The following is a 25,544-nucleotide window of genomic DNA, read 5'->3' on the forward strand; positions in this document are numbered from 1 at the left end:
AGCAGTTTTTGAAAGAAATCTCCAAAATGAAAATGGACAAATGTTGAACCTAATAATTGTTTGGTGGTGACTGGTTTCACACATCGGCCAAATTCATCTGTTGGTTTAAAGTCTTTTAATAGTTTTTGAACATTGTCACCACTTTTTGACACTTTTTATGAGAAAATAATTGGATCTTAGTTCATATTTTCTGACTGAGAAGATCAAATTTGTGAACTTTAGCTGCCACCACCAGGACTTTAAACTGTAGGCTCTTCAGAATGCTGAGACGTCATATGAATGCAACCCATACCGTCAAAAGGTGGTGAAATGTGATGAACACGCGACATGATTGATTAGGAAATGATTCGGTCCAACATTTGAAGATTTTGTTTGGATTTTTCTTTCCAAAATTGAGTGTCACCCAGAGAGTTATAGCTGAGGTTTTCTGGACATGAACCCAACCTGTTCCCAACCTGTTGAATGGCCCGACGATCAACAGAAGTGGCCTCAGTAACGTTACAAGATGGTGACACCTATTTTAACGCAAACGATGATGACCACTTTCAAAGTTTATGGATCTCCGGTTTGGATATTTCTTTCAACATTTGTGAATAGCTCATAGTTTCATCTTAAATTTTGTCTTCGTCAACTTCTCCAACACAGACATGTCAAACCCATGGGTGTCCAGTCTCCAGAACAGAGACCAAAAGTCCTCAAAATGGCGTCAAAAAGCATTGCGAAACCCACAAGTTGCCCTTTTAGCTCAGTCACTGTCCTCCTTTTCGTCCTGGATGGTGGTGGTGGAGTGGTTGTACAGCCCCTGCGCCATCAGCTGCAGCGCCAGCCCGTTCTTGAACCCAGACGCCTTCTTGATCTTAGCGCGCTTGTTCTGGAACCAGATCTTGATCTGGGATTCGTTGAGGTTGAGCTCGTTGGCCAGGCTCTGGCGCCGCTGCTCGGTGATGTAGCGGTTCAGCTGGAACTCCGTCTTGAGTCTCTGCAGCTGCTCGGCCGTGAAGGCGGTCCGCGGCCGCTTGTCCTCCTTGCTGCTCTTGCTTTTCTTGAGTTTGCGCGTTCGTGGGCCTGCAGTGGGATTGAACAGAGAAACGGGAACGTGAATATGCAATATGAGAACAGCATGATGAAGAGTCAGACAGGTGTGTTCTGTTGTGGCAAAGGTTTGAAAAAACAAAAGCAGAGGTGGGAACATTTCAGAGAGTTTTTCAAGTCACATGTAAAGTATCAAGTGATTGATCTCAAGTCCCAAGTCTTGTGCTTTGAATTTCAGGTCATTGAAATTTATGACCAACCAAATCCACTGAATAGATTTGTAAAGCTACACTTTAATTGGCTTGGGTTTACTTGGGTGACAGTGGCTCAGATGGTAGAGCAGTGTCTTACAAGGAAATTGCATGTACAGATTGTCTTTGAAAAGTGCATTTCACCCACCTTGCCTGCCTATGTGTGAACATGGAGTGTGTGTGAGTGGTTGGGGCTGATGGCACAGATTGGAGGCCTTACTTTCATCAGTCTATAAATGCAATGTACAGCATCTCTGTGTGTCTAGAAAAGTAATATTATATAATAGATTGCTATTACTAATTATTTCATGTAACTTATTTTTTATGAAATAAATAAAACATTTGTTTAAAAACTATTTTACGCATTGAGGAGCGTCAAGTATTCTTAAAGGAACAGGCCACCGTTTTTCCATACTGAGATATGTTCTTACCTGAGCTTAGACAAGTTGATACGTACCTGTCTGGTCTTTGTGCGTGCCCTCAGTCACGCAAAACGACTAAAGATGTTGTTAGCATTTTACCTCTCCCAGTATATTCCTATAGCTCCAAACGGGGTGAAGTTAGAAGCGACCACACTCTTCCACGGGCACAAAGACCAGACAGGTACATATCAACTTGTCTAAGCTCAGGTAAGAACATATCTCAGGATGGAAAAAAGGTGGCCTGTTCCTTTAAGTCACAGGTTCAAGTCCAAACCGATTTGTCTCTATCCGTCTTATTTCTTCTTGTGTCCTCGTGTTTGTAAACTCATCTTTACAGCAGAGATCAGACACAAGCGCCAAACCTTTTGAGGACACGCAATTTGTCATAATAAAAACTTTCAGGCTACACGTGACACTTAACATATCCAATTGCATCTATAGATGAAATGCATTCGGCCAATTACAGCACTACTTGTGTGGCCTCATGGTCTCCTCCTACATTTGTCTCACCAAAGACACTTGTCCCACTGTCTGCAATGACCTGCCAGACGGCTCCAGACAGGAGAGATCATGGGCTTGGTGTGAAACTGCCTTTAGTTCACCTCAACCAAGTCAAGTCTCAGGTCGTCAAATTAGTGACTCAAAGTCTGACTCAAGTCCAAGTCCACACCTCTGTCGTCAGGGGCGTTTGCCTTTCATTTTCAAAATGAAAGTAGCTTTTTGGATCAAAAGTGTCTTCACTTTCGTAGTAGAATAATAATAACCTAGTCCAGATTACACTTCTTGAAAACCTTTGAAACTTAATAGTTGGGTGTAAAGACGGCAAATGACCAGGAAACATTGCTTGTATTTTCTTAATAACATGGGAACAGGGCTGCAAATTGCGTTTCCCCATTATCTCATTTCCCATCCAATTTCCACCATATTACCATCTGTAAAGTAAAGTGCTGCTTTATTATAGGTATGGGAGCCGTGATCAAACCGCAAACCTAAAGTTTAGAATGTTGATGCCACGCCAACTGAACTACTCCCACCTCTCAAGCCTGAACCGGGCCTGAACGGCTGCAACTTGGCCCTACGTCGAGAGTGACAAGGGACTCTTGCAAACTGGAACATCATCTACTGTACAGTTATGCTCTGCCAATAAGAAAAGATGTTGAGAGATTGATGGATATGCGTCTTCCTTGTTGCAAACGCAGGTTCATAACAATCATAACAAGACCGCCCGCATGAAGAAGCTTAACGAACTTACTTTTGGGGGAAAAAATGATTATTGTCACGAAATAAGTCATCGTACACATTTTTGGCTGCAAGGTTTCCCTTCATATTCAGTTTGAATTTTGAATATTGAAATGTCCCCACATTCCTCTGTCTAATTGAAAGGAATGTGAATGTTTACGGTTGTGGCATTTAAGAATATGGGTATTAAAATGGCAGTAAAGTAGCTACAGGCAATGTCAGGACTATACTTACAAATTATAAGGTATGTCAAAATTGTATTTCAACCGGCTTTGTGAACTTGAATTTACATCACCAGACATGATCAAAAATGGGGAAATAGCGCAAACCTAATTATTCTCGAAACTGAAAGTGTTCAATCAATTACACAGTTGTTTTGCTCTGAACCTAATTTTAACGCATTTAATCAGATTTGGACAAAAAATTTGAATATTCGATGAAATACCTTCTTCAAAATAGGTCATTTTACCATCACGGTCGCCAAAATGAACATGCTTTTATGATGTTGCTCTACAAAAAGATGAAAGTCAGGTATACAGCCTTTAAAGCCTAAGACATGGGCCGTCCCGAGATCCACCACCATAATAAGAACTAAGTGCCCCCCTCCTGAGCCACCCCGGTGATAAAAGTCCGGTAACGCCCCTGACAACAAGCTGGCATAATCCTGTTTGCACAAATGCTACGTTTCTGGAAAAATTATTGTCTAAACCACAATTTAAATTTGATTTTTCTTTTCATGCATCGGCCTTTTTCATAAAGCCAGTTTTTAACGTATTTTTTCTAGATAAAAACGTAAATTGCCACGATTTTTTTTATTTTCTTGTTTGATATTAAAGTTAATTAGATCACCATATATGGGGCTACTTTCGTGATCATTTCTTGACGCGTTTTTTACTTGAAGATTTTACGTTAAGTGTTTGATTTAGGCCTATTTTTAAAAAAGCTGTTAGTACCAATGCCTTTGAAAAGTGCCGGTTGGAATTGGCTTATTTAGTTGTGTATGGTTTGGCTTCAAATGTCAGGTTGATGAAACACACAAGCAAGACTCTGATCTAGACTCCAGACAAAACCACTCCTTTTTCTTATTTACACTGGAACGGTTCCACTACATGGCGCACAGTAGCTTCGGGTTTATAGCCCATAATAATAATTTATCTTTATGTAGCCTTAACAAACAAGTCCAAATACAGCCTACCCCTTTTTCCTTTGAAACAACCGTCGCTCGTTGTGCTCCTAATTCTAAACCCTACGTTGTTGTGGGGCTGACAGGTCATCTCTGCTCTGCTCCCACCTGCGCGGCGCACGGCGGGGCACGAGGGTGCGGGGTGGGGGGGTGGTGGGGGGGATACAGAGGCAGACGTCGTTTACGCACGAACCTCTGGAGCGAGACGACACTGAAAGAAATCCCATTTAACACGTGAAGAGAGAGAGGGAGAGAGAGAGAGAGGAGGGAATGGGGATGGGGACAATTAAATGCGCGCTGCGGGGGCTCCACACGCCAGATTGTAACATGAAGAAAAATCCACTTACAGTATTGAGGAGGGGGGAAAGGTAGAAATCGAGATGAGCTTTTTCTTTTTTTTTCTTTTTTTTTGGAGAAGGGGGAATGTCAGGGAATTTGAAAAGGCGCTTTCTTTTTACGCACGGCATTGGAAACAATCGCCACGTCTTGAAAAGGTTTCTCGGCGGTGTTTCTATTCTTTCACACACAAACAGCCAAGGGATAGACCGGGCCCAATAGTGAAGTATGTTTTAAATATTAAATAATAATGGGTTTAGGTCATTGGCGCTTCATGTTACGATTTAATCCGTACCCATCTCCCGCGGGTCTTTTTCCCCCCAAATTATAACATGCTTTAGAGATTGTCTTGAGTGCAATCTGGAGTCAGTCCTCGTCCAGCCACGATTTACTGCTCACATTCACATTAAACAGGCTAATTGAAACGGTTTGCGGGAGCCTTTTCCAGGTGAAAATGTTGGACAGAATGGGCCGATATGATATCCTAAAGGTTGCAGTAAAGGCCTCTTTTGCCAATAGGCCTATGGATAGCGATAATAACGTTTCTAATCAAATGGGTCAACAGCATTTCCATAATGAACACTGTAAATAAAGATGGATCATTTTCATAAACTCTTTGCGTAAATGTCTTTGCGAGCCGTGTGCGTTCATTTATGTGCGCCAAAAGTTATTTAACCGATAAGCAGCCTAATTAAGATGCAAATGACACGTCTCACTCGCATATCAATACGATGCAAATATCAAGATGAACTCGAGTCAGCATCAAAAAGCAAAGAACAGACAGAATCTCCGTAAACCTTTTTCCTTTAGAGCGAATGCTTCACATTTGTGTGTTTTGGCGACGCGTCATGACGTGGATCAATGTTGTAGCTATAGGGCCTATTCAAACTGTCGGGAAAAAAGTGTCGTATTAAGTGTCCACGTTACAGCATAAATGTGTGCATTTTTTTATGTGGCTGTGTTTACGTTGGAGGTGAAAAGGGAATAGACAAAAGATGAGGGCGAAGACACGCGAGGGGGCACACGCGCAAAACGGATACACTGCGCGTAAAGACGGTCCAAACGAATAAGCCAATGTATATATATATATATATATATATATATATATATATATATAAAATATATTAAAAAGTCTGTACGCTCGTTATGCTACAAATATGCTACCAAAGAACATGGTGGAGAAATTAATTTAATGGCGATAGACTGACAAATAGGAATACTACATTTAGGCATTAAGGGGGTAAAGCCTTACCCCCTGCCTAACATGCTGTTACTGGCATTTAATTTACAACCTCATCCACGTTAGGAAGAAGGCATTGGAGAGTTATGTGTGTCTGCGTGCCCAGGAATAGACAGAAGATGGGGACTGTGCGTGTAGGCGATGTTTGGCCTATAGACAGTGCTGTAAAATTAATAAACATGGGCCTAAGTAAGATATTGTTTGAGATGCAATTAATAGTCGAATTAGACACAAACATACAAACAAACAAATAAATTGTAAGCAAACAAATGTCTTTTTTTTTGTGTTCTTTTTGCTCGTCAAAAATAACACAATTAACGCTCGGACAAAACAACGGCTTAATGGGAAGTTTGAGATCATGTGACGTGTAGCCAATGCCATTGTGCTGTCATAACCCCCTGTTTAGCGGAATACGGTGATCAAATTGAACCATTTCGGTGTCTGGAACAACTGCAATTAACATGTGTCGGTCTAAATGCATAGAAATATATATAGCCAAAGTTTAAACTGCACTAGATGAACTATTACGCGCATACGCGAGACAAAACCCGATGTATTCAATGTGTGGAACAAATATAGGCCTATGATTATTGTCCATTAGTTGAAATCGCAATTATTATTATTATTATTATTATTTTAGGCCTGTGCACTTTCCCTCTTGACAAACGCATTTGGAAATCCGCGGTGAGTGTGTGGCTACGTGGAATTGGGCTGCCACGTTCCAATTGCCTCAGTGCGTAAACGCGTTACGGCCAGTTACGCAACGAAGAATTTACCTCAAGTGAGGGGGGGAAAAAATACTCTGCAATTTACCGTGATATTTTATTTAAACATTCTTGCATAATTATTTATAATCTGCTCTTAAAGATCGCAGTTAAAGAGAAGGGGGAAAAAACATCGCTTTAAATGTAGGTTGTTTTGTTTCGCTTTTACGCGTGGCTCCAGGTACGAGTCACGGGGCCTATACGCCGTGTTTTGATTTCTAATCACAGGCTGAGAGGGTGTTATTACGCTGTTTCACCGAACAAAAGCTGGGACAGAAGAAAGTGAAGTTACGCATGCGTAAATGATGGGCTGTTTATGAGATATAGAAAAGTCCTATGCTGCCGTGTAACTAATAGCTGTACAGGCCAATATATCTGTACTGGTTTCATCTGTAATTTAACATATTGCACTATAGATATGATTCCTCAAAATGTAATAGGCTTATCACAAATAAACATGGAAACAAGTGATAGTGTCTTTTTTCCCCAAAATCTTTTCTTTTTCTTTGTCACCACAATTTCACATATTCCTCGGATTCACACACTTTTATCAAATCATTCATCTCACAAAGCAGGCTCATATCTGCAGAAATATGAATTCATCATCTAGCCTTTATTTCAGCCCAAAGAGGATTACCGCCACACCTCACCGCATTTACGCACGGCCCAGTTAGATTTCGGCTATTACACGAATCACTGCACACCTTTTTTTTTTTTTTTTCAGTTAGGCTATTTTGTTAATCTTTCTGTGTTTGTTTGTTATATGCAGAGATTATGCTTTTTACTATATATAAAAAAAAACAGACTCAATTTAACCTATTTCTCTTAAAGATGGGCTACACCCCCAAAATGGATGGGAGAAAATCCAAATGACATCCACAGTTATGCGCTTTTGTCACATCAAGCTAAGTCTTATCACAGATTTATTTAAAAACAATTAGCTATGCTATTGCTTATGGCCATTTCCACCAAAGCAAAGGGCTAAGCTCCACTGAAATTCAACCAATGACTGCAAAAGAAATACAAATATTTTTTGAGAAATGATTGGATATTGGCTAATAAACCCACAAACAAAAAAAGTTCATAAATGCTTGAATTGATTTATTCTTTTATTACGATGAACTGGCTAATATAAGTCAATGTTTTTAGCTATTAGCTTACTACACCACCACCATGGAAATAAGGAAGCTAGCGCTAGCCAAACCACGTGACGTGACATTTCGATACGCATTATTGCGCATATTCTTACTGCTATTTAATCTGGAATGTACAGCTAGGCTACATTTGTGCTACTTTGTTTTTATGTTCACAACCACAATGTAGCCTACATTTTTGTTAGCCTATTGTTAGCTGTGGTTCAAAATAACACACTTCTAACACACACCATTTATTCTCAAGGATGAGTTTATGAGCACACTTCGCAACTGAAGTACCTACTGTCACGGTAATGTAAACAACAACTAGGCTAGTTGCTAATTCGCTATTTTAAAAAGGCTTTTAGCATAGCGCAAAAATCCTATTTTGTGTGTCAGCTTTACAGTATAATATAGCTACACATTTTATTGCTCCAGCCTACACTAGAAACCCCGGTGTCGGGTCTGACATGGTGAATGACTAGCTAGCAATTGTAAATATCGACGATAAGCTATGGGCTAAACTTGCTTGCTTTACGATTGTTTTTTTGCGAGTTAAACTTCATGTGAGACAAAAGTTGATTTCGAGCTCCACACAGTAGAGCCCAAACCAGAGGGAAGGTCACGGTTCAGCTCACGGCAAGAATCTGCTCCTTTTACGCGCGTTCACTCGAGCCAAATATCCCTGTCACAGGAACGACCTGATCCTTCACACACCGCACAGCGCGGACTGAGCGTTCAGAGTAACACGTTGAGGTCGGAAAAAAAAATGTACGAAAATTGGTCTCGCGAAATACGTAGTCGTTTAAGAGGCTACATCAACTTTCCTTTGGCTAACCCTATTTTTAAGCTATTAGTAGCTTTGTTGGAAAAGTTAGGAAGTGCATTGTCACTCATAGCCATTTTCAGGTCCATTTGTTGATCTTTCGTAGCCTAATCAAAAAGATAAAACCATAATGAATAGCCTGTACGAATGAAGCAGTTCTAGCCTATAAGAAGCTAAACGTAAAAAAAAGAAGAAAAAAAAATCCGATTAGGGTAGCGTTAAAAAATCAGGAGCGCAGTATTATAATCAAAGACTAATTATTAGGCTATTATTATTATTATTATTATTATTATTGTTATTGTTATTATTATTATTATTATTATTATTATAATTATTATTATTATTATTGTCATAAGTATTATTATTGTTATAAGTATTATTCTGTTTAGCCTATATAACAGTTTTTGCCGTCTCGTTGTCGTCTTTTACGCACGGAGGTAATTGAGATCAAATCAGTGACACACTGACGTGGAGTGAATGTTAAAGTATCACAGGTTTGGAGCGTAAACACATACAGAAAAGAGTGTGTTTTGAGGCGACAGTGTGTGTGTGTGTGTGTGTGTGTGTGTGTCTCGTTTTACGGCTCGCGCTCCGCTGCTCAGCTCGTGCCGCGCGCTGAGGCGTTTGTGTTTTTGGTTAGATATGAAAGCATAACAGTAACACAAAAAAAAAGAAAAAAGGATTGCATAAAAATAAAACAGGGAAAATGTGGATGGAATAAAGTTAGGCCTACGCAAAAAAAAAGAACACGCTTTGTTTATTTTAAAGTGATTCTTTTGTGCGCAAAATGAGATCTTTCATGCATTTTTCTGCTTCATGATCTGCTCATTTCTAGGTGTTTTTCTTGAAGCTATTGCATCTTTGGATGGTTTTACGCAGTTCTCCCTTTGAATAATAATATTATCGGATTTGATATCAAGAACTTGTAAATAAAATGATATTCCATTTGAAAGTGTATTTGCTGATCCCTTCCACTGGTCTAAGAAAGACCTGACAGCAGGCCCGGTCTGCCTCTGCTCTGCCTCTCCTCGCTCCTGTCCCGTTCCCGTTCTTTGTGTTGTGGCTCGTGCTCAGTGCAGAGTGGGGCTCGTGCGCCTCTTACCAGATGAGGGTCGGTCGGAGTAGCGCGTGCAGTAGACCCACGCGGGCCAGAGCATGGGCTGGGACTCGGGAGTGGAGCCCGGGGTGCGCGCGGAGCTCGGAGAGTCCTGGGACGCGCCGCTCGTGCGCTCCTCGGCCTTGACTCCTGCTCCGCTCGCAGCCGCGGACCCGGGCTCCACGCGCTCCCCGTTCTTCCGGGGGCACGCGGGGGAAGAGTCACTGCTGCAGCTCGAGCTCGAGTCCCGGCACGGGGTTCCGGGAGTGTGCAGGCGCAGGGTCACGCGGCCAGAGCCGTGCGGCCGCGCGGCGTCCTTCCTCCCGAAGTCCGGCCTCAGAATGTCATCAATGAAGAAGTTGGTGACGCGGTGCGGCGGTGACGCGCTGTCCTCGCCGCTGTCCGAGGCGCTGCCGCGCCGCTCCTCCATGTCCCGCCTCTCACTCAGCGCCTGGTCCACAGCGGGTCCTGTAGGTCCCCTCCTGCAGGGTTAGGTCCACAGTCCTGGGCTAAATCCTGGGCTAGTCCGGTCCGGGTCTAACACATGTCCACGGGGCCTGCGGGGCGCGTGAAGCACACTGCGCTCCGCGTCATGGTGAGTGGCTGCGCTCTGCGCGACCTCACAGCTCATCACACACACGCACGCGCACACGCGGGCCAGGGCCTAAGTGGCCAATCAGAGCGCACGACACGTTTAGACTCAAGGTGACGACGTCCAATAATGTCAGAGCTCGCGCGTGAAACCAAACAAGAGATTATCACGTCCCCTTCATGCACTCTCACCCTGTGCACAGTACAGAGGTTTACAGAGGGTCTTGAACGCACCACGGGCTGAGATCATCACCTGCTCAGCTCCACATATCCCCACACACCACTGCACACTGCAGTCTGCAGCCCAGTGCTCATGGGACCGTCCTGTCTGTGGCCTTAGAACATCAGGTTGTAAACATACTGCAGTCTGCAGCTCAGTGCTCATGGGACCGTCCTGTCTGTGGCCTCAGAACATCAGGTTGTAAACATACTGCGGTGTGCGGGCCATTTCTAATGCAACATGTTATTTTCATCTTTTAGTTCAACATCATTATCACTGAACTGTATAATGTTCAAACTTAAGAACGGCCATTTCATTGATTCAACTTGCAGAGACTACTTTACAAATAGAAAATACCATTTATTCATGGCTGCTGCCTTTGCCCGCCACTATGGGCCTTAGGCCGTATAATAGAGGCCCTTCAGGGAGGAGCTGGAAAGGAGAGCTGTGGTGTTCACAATTCACATTTTGCATCAAAGTGGCAAAAATAAATGCTCTGATGCAGTCAAAGAAAGAAAAAGAACACAACTCAGACCCCAACAACCAGGTCCATTCTCTTTTATTTCTCTGCTTTCTCTCAACAAAGAAACTATAAGAAATACTTTAAGTAAAATCTCTCCCAAATTGCACCACGTTTCCCCCCTGAGCCAGCATCTAAACACGTCACCATTCAAAGACAGGGAACGGTTTTGGTCAGTGTTCCATAAAAGTTATCTCTCGAAGTCGACAGATGAGGACAGAATAGTTCAGGCTTTGGTTAAATAATAGTTCTACATCCCTGCCATATTTTTGTATTTACTATTTTGATTTTGTTTCAGTGGGGATTTCAGATCTTGTTTATTTTGAATAGGTTAGTTGTAAGTGGGGGAAAAATCTGCAAAAATTAAAATTTCACCTCATTTTTTTGCGTTTCAAAACTCAATAAATCAGGCTGGAAATTGGATATGTAAAAATCCAAGTCCAAGACCGGAAAGTTCGGAGTCTAAAGTGGAGATGAACCTTGAGAAAACGGCCCTAAAGTTTTGCAACGTCTGCAATATGTGACCATGTTTGGATCACAGCGTCATCTCGGTCGCCTTTTTGTTGCATTTTCATCACACTTTTTTGTCATTTTTCTGTTACTCCTCCGTTGCTTTTTAGTCACTGTTTTGTTGCGTTTTTGTCACACATTTTTGTAAATTTTTTGTCACATTTCTGTCACTTTTTTGTGACTTTTCTCTTATGTTTTTGTGACTTTTTTGTTGTTTTTGTGACTTTTTTGTGAAGCTGTGACTTTTCTGTTGCGTTGTTGGGACTTTTTTGTTATGTTGTTGTGACTTTTCTGTTATGTTGTTGTGACTTTTTTGTTATGTTTTTGTGACTTTTTTGTTATGTTGTTGTGACTTTTCTGTTGTGTTGTGACTTTTTTGTTATGTTGTTGTGACTTTTTTGTTGTTTTTGTGACTTTTTTGTTATGTTTTTGTGACTTTTCTGCTATGTTGTTGTGACTTTTTTGTTATGTTGTTGTGACTTTTTTGTTATGTTGTTGTGACTTTTCTGTTGTTTTTGTGACTTTTCTGCTATGTTGTTGTGACTTTTTTGTTATGTTTTTGTGACTTTTCTGCTATGTTGTTGTGACTTTTCTGTTATGTTGTTGTGACTTTTTTGTTATGTTTTTGTGACTTTTTTGTTATGTTGTTGTGACTTTTCTGTTGTTTTTGTGACTTTTTTGTTATGTTGTTGTGACTTTTCTGTTGTTTTTGTGACTTTTCTGTTACGTTGTTGTGACTTTTCTGTTATGTTGTTGTGACTTTTTTGTTATGTTTTTGTGACTTTTTTGTTATGTTTTTATGACTTTTTTGTTATGTTGTTGTGACTTTTCTGTTGTGTTGTGACTTTTTTGTTATGTTGTTGTGACTTTTTTGTTATGTTGTTGTGACTTTTTTGTTGTTTTTGTGACTTTTTTGTTATGTTGTTGTGACTTTTTTGTTATGTTGTTGTGACTTTTCTGTTGTTTTTGTGACTTTTCTGTTATTTTGTTGTGACTTTTCTGTTATGTTGTTGTGACTTTTTTGTTATGTTGTTGTGACTTTTCTGTTGTGTTGTGACTTTTTTGTTATGTTTTTGTGACTTTTTTGTTATGTTGTTGTGACTTTTTTGTTGTTTTTGTGACTTTTTTGTTATGTTTTTGTGACTTTTTTGTTATGTTTTTGTGACTTTTTTGTTACGTTGTTGTGACTTTTCTGTTATGTTTTTGTAACTTTTTTGTTACGTTGTTGTGACTTTTCTGTTGTTTTTGTGACTTTTTTGTTATGTTGTTGTGACTTTTCTGTTGCGTTGTGACTTTTTTGTTATGTTGTTGTGACTTTTCTGTTATGTTGTTGTGACTTTTTTGTTATGTTGTTGTGACTTTTTTGTTGTTGTTGTGACTTTTCTGTTGTGTTGTGACTTTTTTGTTATGTTGTTGTGACTTTTTTGTTATGTTTTTGTGACTTTTCTGCTATGTTGTTGTGACTTTTTTGTTATGTTGTTGTGACTTTTTTGTTATGTTGTTGTGACTTTTTTGCTATGTTGTTGTGACTTTTTTATGTTGTTGTGACTTTTCTGCTATGTTGTTGTGACTTTTTTGTTATGTTGTTGTGACTTTTTTGTTATGTTTTTGTGACTTTTCTGCTATGTTGTTGTGACTTTTTTGTTATGTTGTTGTGACTTTTTTGTTATGTTGTTGTGACTTTTTTGTTATGTTGTTGTGACTTTTTAATGTTGTTGTGACTTTTTTGTTATGTTGTTGTGACTTTTTTGTTATGTTGTTGTGACTTTTTTGTTATGTTGTTGTGACTTTTTTGTTATGTTGTTGTGACTTTTCTGTTGCGTTTTTGTGACTTTTTTGTTATGTTGTTGTGACTTTTTTGTTATGTTGTTGTGACTTTTCTGTTGCGTTGTTGTGACTTTTTTGTTTTGTTGTTGTGACTTTTCTGCTATGTTGTTGTGACTTTTTTTATGTTGTTGTGACTTTTTTGTTATGTTGTTGTGACTTTTTTGTTATGTTGTTGTGACTTTTTTGTTATGTTGTTGTGACTTTTTGTTATGTTGTTGTGACTTTTCTGTTACTTTTTTGTCACATTTTTGTTACATTTTCACCCTCGTTTTCGTCTCATTTTTGTTGCTATTTTGACACTTTTTTTCAAGAACCTTTTAGATTTGGGTAAAGCCAAACTGGAGAATAAGTGCTCTGTTCAGGTGGGGGTGAAAGGTCGATGTTACACCTGAGTGCCTCGCCTTAAATGACAGCTTCACCATTTGAACATCTGTGTGGCCTCCAGACGCCTGAAGCTGCAGCCTGGGCGTAATGTGACGGCTGGAGATGCTTCGGGCCTTTGAAAGGAGAGCGTGTCATCAGGCGGATGCGACCTCAGAACGTGTGACCCAGACGTCAACAACTTACCAGGTGAACTAAACAAAGCCAAACTATTTACTCAAGTGAGAGTAACGTTACTTTGAAATCATAATTCCACTCAAGTAGCAATGTTTGACCTAGAGTTCTCAAGCTATAATACAAAATACCCACATTTGTTAAAGGAGCAGGCCACCGTTTTTACATACTGACATACGCTATATTCTTACCTGAGCTTAGACGAGTTGATGCGTACCTGTCTGGCCTTTGTGCGTGCGCTCAGTCACACAAAAAACGACCAAAGATGTTGTTGGCATTTGGCCTCTCCCAGCATATTCCTATAGCTCCAAACAAAGTGAAGTAAGAAGCGACCAAGCTCTTCCACGGGCACAAAGACCAGACAGGTACGTATCAACTCGTCTAAGCTCAGGTAAGAACATATCACAGTGTGGAAGAACGGTGGCCTGTTCCTTTAACTACAAATGGCACCAGTTCAAACCTCTGCAAGAATACCCACAGACCCTGTGAGTTGATGTCAAATATATGGCGGTCCTTTGTTACAACCTACTCCACTACCGGGGGAGGTTGACACATGCTGGGGTAAGTGGTAACAGTTCGACAAAAGAAATAAAACCAGAGTCCACGTCATGTGATCTGCTTCAAATAGAGGTTTACTTCAATAAACAAATGTCTGTATGTAAAACAATGTCTTTCTCTCTCTAACCTGTCACATGCTTAAAGTGATATTTCAGGCTTTTTGACATAGGGCCTCATTTTCTAGTTATCCAGAGTGTTGCTGATTTCTGGAGATATTTTTTTTTGTAATTCATGCAGTTCTTCTATTTGAAGAGTTTCATGGCGCTAGGCTAGTGCGAGGCTAGCACATTTCTATGGTATCAGCTAGCCTACATTAAAAACAGTCTGACCCGCTCCACAGAGCACCTGAGGCAAATCACTTAAAACACCAGACTAACCATATAAATGTCTGTGTCGATAGAGTAATTTGAACTATTTTGCATTTAAAAGACCTTATATTTGAGCAGCATCAGCTTCATGGTTGTATAAGCTACGCGGCGGCGGAGTGATCTGCTAGAAAATAGTCCCTCAAAATGCGATCATTCATGTGATACAAGGTCAGTAATATTCCAAACATGATTCTATGGACACAGACATTTATATGGTTAGTCTGGTGTTATAAGTGATTTGCCTCAGGTGCTCTGTGGAGCGGGTCAGACTGTTTTTAATGCAGGCTAGCTGATACCATAGAAATGCGCTAGCCTTGCACTAGCCTAGCGCCAACAAAACTCTTCAAATATAAGAACTGCATGAATTACAAAAATAAAATCTGCAGAAATCAGCAACACTCTGGATAACTTGGAAATGAGGCCCTATGTCAAAAATTCCTGAAATATCCCTTTAATAACCTCAGGTGGAGTCAGTCCATAATACAGGTCTGCTGTCTGAGTCAAATGATCAGCCAACACTTCCTCCTGCACCTCAGAGAAAACCGTATCTGCTCAGTTTTACACGGCAACTCCCATGTGCTTTTGCAACTGATCTGACTTGCCCTTCTTTCTGACCACATCAGATGCATTTTTTTTAAACCATAGCTGGCTCTAGGCATCCTGTAAAAGTATTAAAAGTAAGTAAGTGTTATTAACTGTATATGGGGGATGATTGTGTTACAACCATCCTCACCCCTGTGCATCACATATTGCATGAGAAACTACAAGTTAATCTCATCTGAGTCATATGGTTTTATGTGCACTAGTATAAGAACTAAACAAGATATAGTCTTGGTCAAAAAATGTACTTTCTTATTTAAAAATCTATATTTTTTCTCTATAGAATCTGCATGAACCTGTTTCACAACCTTGACAATCACCACGTGGGATCAAGGAGGAAGTGGGTAAACACTGATATGCTCATTTCACTCCTATCTTATCCCTGATTGGTGGAATTGGGGGTGTTACAACTCTCCCCATGTTACGACCATACCCGGTCTCCCCTACATGTAAAAAGTAGTGACCCAAATAAATACACAAGCAAAAGTAAAAAATCACTTGGAGAAAATGTTACTTCGACACTGTGAGCGCAAAAGTCTGATTTATGTTTGAGTTGTGACATATAATGAGAGACAAAACTTAATAATGTGAAAATCCAAATACTTCCAAAGAAAATACCATAAAAATGTATATATTTGAAGCAAAAGGGGCATGAAACACAAACTACAGATACTTTAGGTTTTACTTTTGTAACTTTAAGGTAAGACACTGCAGGTGAACAGGGATCTTTATTTTTTTATTTAAAGATATACATGGTTTTAGTTCATTGACATATTAGTTTCAAAGACTTTTTCTGAGGGGATGTTGAATATCGCCTTTAGTTTTAAAATAAGTTGGGGGGTTTTGTGGGAATTTTAAAAACTCAATGAATTAGGCTAGGAATAAGATATTAAAAGAAATAATATCAAATATATAGTTCAGTCCAAAATGTGAAGTCTGTTGGTGCTACTGACTGGAGATATTGTGTGAGAAAAATGTGTTTTGAGAAAATGGCCCTTGATATTACGATTTCTCATATAAATCTATGGATATCTGGAATCTGCTTCAAGTGCAGTATTGTTATTGTGATGATTAGGTCCATTGTTTGTTTCCAGGTGAAGGCTTATATGCTCACACACCAATGTGGCCCAAAACCTGAACCCGAAGTACTGAATGTAACTGAATATAACCAACAAAAATCCCAGTTCAGACAAAAAGCAACTTGGCCAACAAATACAGTCCGCTCCTTATTGGAAATCAGTTTCATTTCAGACCAGCTGAGTCTGATTCTTATGTTGAAATACATGCCCATTGTTTCAGTGTTGAAAGATAAATACAATACTCTTGCAGTATCACTACGAGTGAGCAGAAGGCCCAGTTCCTGAGGTGGTGTGAGAGGAGTGTACTGTAACACCATGGCTCCATCTAGTGGGCAAATGCAGCATAGCGTCTTTAACCAATAATAGAAAGCTGCAGACCCGGAGCCGAGACAGATCCACGACGGTGAGGCAATTATTGTTAAGTTTAGTTTAAAATCGTTAGGAATAGGAGTAGGTGAAGATTAGGGTTGGAGCTGTTAGGTGTAGGATTAGGTTAGGGTGTTAGGGTTAGGTTAGATCCGCCTTATCCAGCAGAGGGAGCACTATCACAGTGGATTCGCTTCACGGTAGATCTGTCTGGGCTCCGGGCTCTGGGCTCCTGCAGCTTTCCCCTACTCTCTTTAACAGTGTGTTCATGAAACAACTACACGGTGTATATCTTACTTACCTGCCATCCACCGCACAGGCCTGACACATATTTTCAGAAACTACAAGGTCTTAGCTTTCAAATGAGGCAAAATCGTTTAGATCCATTTTGTAGGTCTTTCAAAGGAGACGTTACGATGGCCTGTAGGCTGTAAGCATCAGTCAAGGAGCTTTTAGATTTGGGTAACGCTGAACTGGAGAAAAGGTGGGGGTTAAGAAGATACATAACGTATGTTAGAGTGGTCCCAAAATGTATTTCCATCCATTTTCTTCTGCTTTATCCGGGGCCGGGTTGCAGAGGCAGCAGTCTCAGCAGAGATGCCCAGAGTTCCCGATCCACACACACCTCCTCCAGCTGTTCTGGGGGGAACCTGAGGCGACACCAGGCCAGCTCGGAGACATAGTCCCTCCTGCCTGGAACACCTCCCGCGGGAGGCGACCAGGAGGCATCCGGAACAGATGCCCGAGCCACCTCAGCTGCTCCGTTCGACGTGAAGGAGCAGCGACTCTACTCCGAGCTCCTACCGGGTAACTGAGCTTCTCACCCGATCTCGAAGGGTGCGCCCAGTCACCCTGCGAAGGAAACTCATTTCGGCCGCTTGTATTCGCGATCTTATCCAAAATGTATTTATTTATTTATTTCGATTCTCCAAATTAGAACCCTGCCTTTGGTTCCATATCAGGCCATTGATCTATAATAGTACCTGTACCTAAGAAGCCCTCTGCTGCTCACATGAATGACTATAGGCCTGTCGCCTTAACCTCAGTGATAACTTTGAGCAGCTTGTGAGAAGGTACATAAATAATATCATGTGGCAGGGTTGACGATGATGCTGTCTCATTGGCCCCACACACAGTCTTACAATCTTTGGATCATCCAAATACATATGTCACTCAGGATGCTATTTGTCCATTATAGCAGAGCTTTTAATACTATTATTGACCCCTTGGCCTTTGCTATTCCATCTGTAAGTGGATGCAAGATTTCCTGACAGGCTACAGTGGTTTTAATCATCAGGGTGCCACAAGGATGCTGTCTTAGTCCCTTATTATATAGTTTGTATACTAATGACTGTGTGGCGAAACATACCACAAACAGCATATTTAAATTTGCTGATGATACTACGGTCATAGGTTTGATTTCTGACAACAATGAGCTGCACTACAGGGGACAAAGTGAGTTCCCTGATCACATGGTGCAAACATAACAATCTGGCACCGAATGTAGAAAAAACTAAAGAGCTCAATATAGACTTCAGGAAACAGAAATCACCGCACACGTCCATTATGGAGGACCCGAGCCATCCCGCACTTTCCCTCTTCTTGGGCAGACGTTTGCGGAGAACTCAGAAATCTCGTTTCACAGACAGCTTTTATCCTGAAGGGATTCATTCATTACTTTTATACTTATTCATGTGTATTATAATAATTCATTTATTTTTATGACTGAATTTGTTTAATATGTTTGTGCTTATGTTACGGTAGTGCTGGCAGACATAGGGGCGTCGTAGTTTTGCACGCACACGCTGTCAAAGCCACATTCTTGCACTATATGCTGTTTTTCTCAGTAACCAAGTATCTAAACAGGAACGAACACAGACAGGTGTCAAGAAGTGATAATCAGGGCGAAGATCAGCAGCTGGAACTGTCACATACGCCCGTGAATATGCAAAAACGATGCTATATATGGGGGAAGAAGAAGATTCGAGAACGGACACGCCTGTGCATACATAATTCATGCTGATTGCCCAAACTTCCCCAAACTTATTGTTGAAAAGGGAAAGTCATAGTACTCAGGTTTGGTGTATTAGAATTGTAACTGAATAGGGAATCAAATCTTGGTTACTTAATCTAACTTTCTTGTGTTCTTCCTTTCAATAAAGGAGCACGCCAACAATCCTGAGGCTGTGAGGCTCATGAACATTAGCTTAAAGGAATAGGCCACCGTTTTTACATACTAAGATATGTTCTTACCTCACTTTAGACGTGTTAATATATCCCCGTCTGGTCTTTGTCCGTGCGCTCTGCCAGGTAAACGGAGCACATACGCAGCCTCTCCCACATGTCACATAGCTCCGAAAAAGCTCACGATAGAAGCTACCAAGCTCTTCCACGTGTTCCCTATTTAAATAAAGTTACGCGAAGTGTTTTTATGCGAAGTATATTTACACAGAAATGTAATGTGTCGATTTTATAAGCAAATAAAAAGGGGGACTATATTGTGAGGCGTAATGATACGAGGAGCAAAACGTCCGCGCAGTAACTCCTAAAGACTTCCCCCGCTCACTTCCGTCAATAACCTTTAGGAGTTACTGCGTGGACGTTTTGCTCCTCGTATCATTACGCCTCACAATATAGTCCCCCTTTTTATTTGCTTATAAAATCGACATGTTACATTTCTGTGTAAATATACTTCACATGAAAACACTTCACGTAACTTTATTTAAATAGGGAACACGTGGAAGAGCTTGGTAGCTTCTATCGTGAGCTTTTTTGGAGCTATGTGACATGTGGGAGAGGCTGCGTATGTGCTCCGTTTGCGTGACAGAGCGCACGGACAAAGACCAGACGGGGATATATTAACTCGGCTAAGGTTAGGTAAGAGCATATCTCAGTATGTAAAAACGGTGGCCTATTCCTTTAAACTTGAAACTTGAACAGAGAGAAGACACTTGGGGCCAGATCTTGTGGCGGCGCACGGGGCGGCGCAGGCTCTTGGCGAATTATTTTCCGAGTGGCGGCGCTATATGTGCCATTCGCCTCCGCCACCTGCGAGGGGGCGTCACAAGAGGAGGTGACTGCACTGATGGAAACACGGCTGACATTCACTTCCTCGTTTACATTGCGCTGGCTTGCGTTCTTTCTTAAGCCTTAGGCTCTCACAGGTCAAACTAAAAACTTTATTTACTCCATCGTGAGCTAAACCATGTTCACGTCTCGAGAGAAAAAGAGCTACAGCGTCCGCTGTGGCGCGGATCGGCCGCGCTTGGCGTGAACGCGAAGCAAAACAAAAGCACATGTTCACCCCACACAACCACTCTCCTGGACGCGGAGTCGATCTGGTTGGAGGAAAATGTGTATGTCTCAACCCACTTAAATGCGCCAAGTCTGGAGTGGCAAGATCACAAAGTGCGCAACCGACTGAGCGCAAAAAGTCACGCTATCGTCTCCATTTTGATGCACAAGATCGGGCCCTTGAAGTTGCTCTATATGTAACATAGCAAGACATATTGGAAGAGTTTGTGGCTTTGTTTTGCAAAACCAAACTGAAATTTGCAAAAAATAAAATGACTTGGAAAGTCCTGCAGCCGTAGTGGCTTTGTGATGTGCCTGTGCTGTTTGACATTCATCACTGGTGTTTCTGATCTCCATTCTTCGTCAGGCTACAGCTGACAACTTTCATGGAACACCTATTGCAAGCAAAAGGTTGCTTAGTGGCGGAAACTTTCAATGGTAACTTTAGCTTGGACATTCTGGGAATTGTCCAAAATGAATAAAACTAAACAGTATATTTTGATTTTTTGCGAATACTGTAAATCATTGGTGAACTATTAGCTACCTATTCCTTATGTTTTTGAAGCATAAAACATGCATTTGACAGGCCCCCAACTGTGAGGACCTGTGAGGATCATATCGTCAGGTCAAAAGACAACTTTCCTAAACCTACATTCTGCTTAATTCTCTTTCTAATACGCAAACAGCAACATTTTATATCATGATGTTGTTTCATCACACCGTGGTTGGTTAAAGCAGTACTAAGTAACTCTTCCCCCTAGAGGCCATAAGCGCAACTGCAGGTGTAGTAGTAAGTTACGATTTTTTTAACTTATTAATTGTCTTGGAGAGCAAATACTACGCTGACAGGAAAGGCGAAGGGAGAGAGGGTTACTGCGCATCCAATTATACAATGGAAATATTTTTTTTCACTCAAACTTTGCTGTAAATACTGTTTAAAGTGACGTTAGCCCGCAGTTAGCTTTGCCTGTTAGCATGTTAGCTTCTTCTTCGTGATTCCATTAGTGTGTATTGCTTTCTCCGGACCGGTGGCAGTCAAGTTGCAAACATGGTTTTCTGGCCAGAGACACCAGGGGGAGATGAAAGACCCTCCAATCATCCCATAAACACTTGTACTATCCCCACAGGGACTACGGAAAGGATTTATTAAGGTAAACACGTTACTTAGTACTGCTTTAATGAGATCAGATCATGACAAACAGTGACCAACAGGAGGAGTGGGCGGAGCCTGTGTCTGACACAGAGCTGCCTTGAACAAACCAGACCTAAATTATCGACTTTTTAATTTACTTTTATGATATTGTAATACTGCAGACACTTGGTTAACATGTGTAAGATGGAAACAACCATGGAATGAGTCTGTTCCATTTCCAAAAGCCCTTCTTTGTATCGGCCACACCCTAAAACTCTGTTCTCTTCAGACCCTGGTGTCAGACATGGAGACAATGATTTATTTGAGACTCTTCATCTCTGCTGTGATAGATATTTCCATGTATAAACATCAAATCAAGTTGTTCTGCTTCAGTTTATATTTGTCCGTAAAAAAAAAGCGACCTTCAGGTGTGTTCATTCCCTGTTTATTAGTCCCATATAATCCTGTTAATTCCCATAAATTTCCAACGTTGAAAATTCCCAGAAATCCGCAACCCTTAGCATCAGCTCAGTCTGCTGGAGGAATTCTTAGCGGTGAGTGTGCACTGTGCAAGTTTTTTGTTCGTGAGCTGCTCTCGTCTCCACTGTACGATGGATCAAAGAGAAAATCGTAGCTACTGCTTAAGTTTTGTCGTAGCAGTTTCAGACGATGTGTGTTTAGCTGAGGCAAGAGGGAACATGCACAAATGGTCTAAATTGAAATGGTATTAACTCATCCATCTTGGCCCAAACATGTTATATTTGATTTGTAAGCGGTTTGTTGCCAGCTGTGAAAGATGGATTGTTCCAAAGAGGACATGACGGAAGTAATAGACCGCTGATTCTGAGGCACTTTTGTAAGATTCTAGCAACTTCACAAGAAAAGGCAACCAAAGGGTGGTGTTTTCAAAGGAATTGAGGAAAAGAGGAAAGAAAGACGTGGCAATATGTTGCATTTTCACAATTTCCCCTCTTCCCCGGTTTGGTGATTTTATAGCGATACCTAAATATTTCATCCCTTGTGGCTTCCATATAATCGATGTGTTTCTAAAATATTAGATTAGGTGAAAGGATTCAGATGGATTGCCTCACTTTTAGACCAGTTGATCTTATGCCCGGAAAGGGTTCCAAAATCACTAATAAGTTCCGTATTTTGATCGTGTATTAAATAAATATGACCACTCACTCTGGTCACACGCTTTTTCAGCATTAGGGATGTTGCAACAGCTGGATGACTAAGATTCATGATACAGCCTTCTCATATTTTGTGCTGATATAAAACCTGCCTGGTCTAAATTTAAAACTGATGGTATGATTTTTTTCAAGGCGTATAGCAAGCATTTTAGTGAATATTTTATCATTATTATTTAGCAAACTCAAAGGGTGAAAGTTTCTCATTTGTTTATGATCTCTTCCTGGTTTGGGTTGCAAAGAAATAACCGCTGTATTCATACTTTCATTCATGGTCTGAGAGGCAATAATATCTTTACATAAGATTAAAATAATTGGTTGGTGCTTTCTTGACAATCTCTGGAAATGATTTGGCTTCTTTATGTGACCTGACGGGGGCGCAGGGGTGCATTATCTTACCAAGATGCTACCATTTAAACCAACAACCCCAGCCCAGCGTTATACTGGGCAAATAAAAGAATCCCCACGCTAAAGGCACCACAGGTTCGTATTAACTATGGACCGAGACAGTAATACAGTTGGTTAATTTATTAACAAGTTTTCGTTGCTTTGACTTTAAAACATAGTTCGTCTTTTGGTTCAGACACATCGTTTACGTTCCGTTCTCACAGTCCACATTGACAGGTTCACAGTTCATTGATTTTTAATACATCATTTCGCGTAGTTGTCAGTCAATCGTCCAATGCACGATGTCCATGTTACCAGTCCAACGCCGTGTGATGGAGGAAGGACCAGGTGACAGAAACATGAAACAGAGAAAGGGAGGCTCTCCCGCCGACCAGCAGCCTAGGAGGTTACAGTATAATTAGTCTAACAGTATAAATCTACGTACATAACAGGGACACTAAACGTGCACATACCGGGTGGCTGTGACACATCCAGACACACACGCGAGGGCTACAGCCGCGACGCCGACCTCGCACAGCCGAGAAGCTACAAACAATGCTAGTGTTAGCTCAGCGCACAACTGATAGTTTCGAACAATAATGATCTCGTTGCTACTCACCGAGAGCACATGCTACACCGCATGCTCCGAACACTGGGCTTGACGCCTTGAGACAGTGACATTTCCTCGTTCTTAGCGACAATCTTCATACATGTTACACTACGAAGCTCTGACAGCCATGCTAGCTCCTGGTCGGCGGGTGACGGCACGGAAGGGAGAGGTCAGGTGGGACGAACAAAGGGGAATGCTGCCCTATTTATACCCCGCAGGCAACCACGCATCATTCATACTGCCACATTTAGAAATGCCAAGGCATTTTCATGAGTTTTCAATGGTGATTGGGCTTCAAGCCAGTACCAGATACTGTATCTGTTTAAGCCTGATCTTCGTGAAACAAAGAGTAAACATATTTTGACCATAAGACGATGTCATAGGAACAGGCCATACTGAGATATGTTCTTACCTGAGCTTAGACGAGTTGATACGTACCTGTCTGGTCTTTGTGCGTGCCCTCAGTCACGCAAAATGACTAAAGATGTTGTTAGCATTTGGCCTCTCCCAATGTATTCCTATAGCTCCAACAAAGACCAGACAGGTACAAATCAACTCGTCTATGCTCAGGTAAGAACATATCTCAGTATGGAAAAATGGCGGCCTGTTCCTTTAATCGCCATTTTGTCCAGAATAGTTGTGCGTCAAAACCTCAATGTCACCCCATGCCTATTTCTAGGAAACTTTGAGCTTCTTTAAAAATCTCCTGGATGCCACCACAGTAGAAAGAAAATTGGGAGCAATTATCAAGAAACGAATCCAAAAAATGGCTTCTTCTTCTGTCACAGTCATCTACATTGGAAAGGGTGGTGTGAGTTTCAATTCCCAAATTTTCGACCATGCTTTCAGTTCCTCCAAATGCAAAGCTAAAATATAACGAGAAAAGAAAAGAGGAACCGCGGTCAACATGAACAGGCAAAATACGAATGTGGGCAAAGCACACTCCATAACACAGAGTGCATCCGGGAAGTTAGTGGTAGGTTATAAAAAACATGTGCAATAGGTTAATCCTCCAGCCAGGTGTTTCTGACCACCAGCCTGGCCCCACATCATGGAGATGGGTCCCCGAGTGCCGGCCCATGCTGGCAGCTCACTGCTCCTACAGGTCGCCCCATGCGACACTGAGGATGGGTCAAATGCAGAGAACTCATTTCTCTACAGAGATTTCTCTACAGAGATTAATGCAGCATAACTTAACTTAACTTCAGTGTTCACACCCCTTCACTTCTACAAGCCTGGCACACCTGCATTTGGGGTATTCTTCACTCTTCCTCCCATGCTCTGGTGAGATGGGGAGCGTCGCTGCACCGCTATTTTCAGGTCTTTCCAGAGCTGTTCAATCGGGTTCAGTCTGGGCTCTGTCCGGGACACTCAAGGACATTCAGACTTATCCTGAAGACACTCCTTTGATATCTCGGCTTTGTGCTCTGGGTCGTTGTCCTGTTGGAAGGTGAACCGTCGACCCAGTCTGAGGTCCTGAGCGCTCTGGAGCCGGGGTTCATCCAGGATGTCTCTGTACATTGCTGCGTTCATCTTTCCCTCTATCCTGACTAGTCTTGAAGTTGCTACTGCCAAAAAGCATCCCCACAATAGTTCTATCTTGGTTTCATCAGACCAGAGACTCTTGTTTCTCATGGTCGGAGAGTTGTTTAGGCCCCGGCCTGTCATGGTCCTTTTACTGAGGCTTCTGCCTGGCCACTTTTATAAAGGTATGATTGGTGGAGCGCTGCAGAGATGGTTGTCCGTCTGTAGGTTCATCCATTTCCTCAGAATAACTGGAGCTCTGTCATATTGACCATCGAGTTCTGGGTCTCCTCCCTGACCAAGGCCCTTCTCCCCGAAGTGCTCAGTTTGGATGAGCAGTCAGCTCTAGGAAGAGTCCCGGTGGTTCTTAACTTCTTCCATGGACAAATGATGGAGGTCACTGTGCTCCGCAGGACCTTCAATGCTGCTGTGGCATTATCAGTTTTATGTATGCCTTTTATTCTAATAAAACTTAATGTATTTTAAAATAAATAACAGACAGCAGATGGCGCCAGCGCGTAAAAGGTATAAAAGCCCACCCTGGTTCACATGCACTTCCTCTGTCTCCTCACTGGCGTCTCCCGGCTGGTTGGGCTGTGCCCAGGCTGTGCGTGTTGTTCCACGGGTCCAGGTAGCTATGGTTCATTCGTCCTCTTTTCAATATCGGTTTAGCCGCTAACGTAGCTTTAAT

General features: G+C 41.6%; 3 protein-coding genes across 3 annotated transcripts in view; all 3 read right to left on the reverse strand.

Annotated features, from left to right (window-relative positions):
* LOC306967802 (complement C1q-like protein 2) overlaps positions 1–25,544 on the reverse strand; it is a 339,758-nt gene that overhangs the window by 241,501 nt on the left and 72,713 nt on the right. The gene's annotated exons all lie outside the window — the stretch shown is intronic.
* LOC306967805 (complement C1q-like protein 2) overlaps positions 1–25,544 on the reverse strand; it is a 120,308-nt gene that overhangs the window by 34,430 nt on the left and 60,334 nt on the right. The gene's annotated exons all lie outside the window — the stretch shown is intronic.
* Positions 461–10,109, reverse strand: LOC306967799 (homeobox protein engrailed-1a-like). Its single transcript, XM_079562988.1, has 2 exons — positions 9,529–10,109; positions 461–1,065 (listed from the first exon to the last, which is right to left on the reverse strand). The coding sequence occupies exons 1-2, from the start codon at positions 9,950–9,952 to the stop codon at positions 746–748; spliced, it is 744 nt and encodes a 247-aa protein (XP_079419114.1). The 5' UTR covers positions 9,953–10,109; the 3' UTR covers positions 461–745.

Source organism: Gobius niger (genome assembly GCF_951799975.1).
Source record: "Gobius niger genome assembly, chromosome: 9".
NCBI lineage: Eukaryota > Metazoa > Chordata > Actinopteri > Gobiiformes > Gobiidae > Gobius > Gobius niger.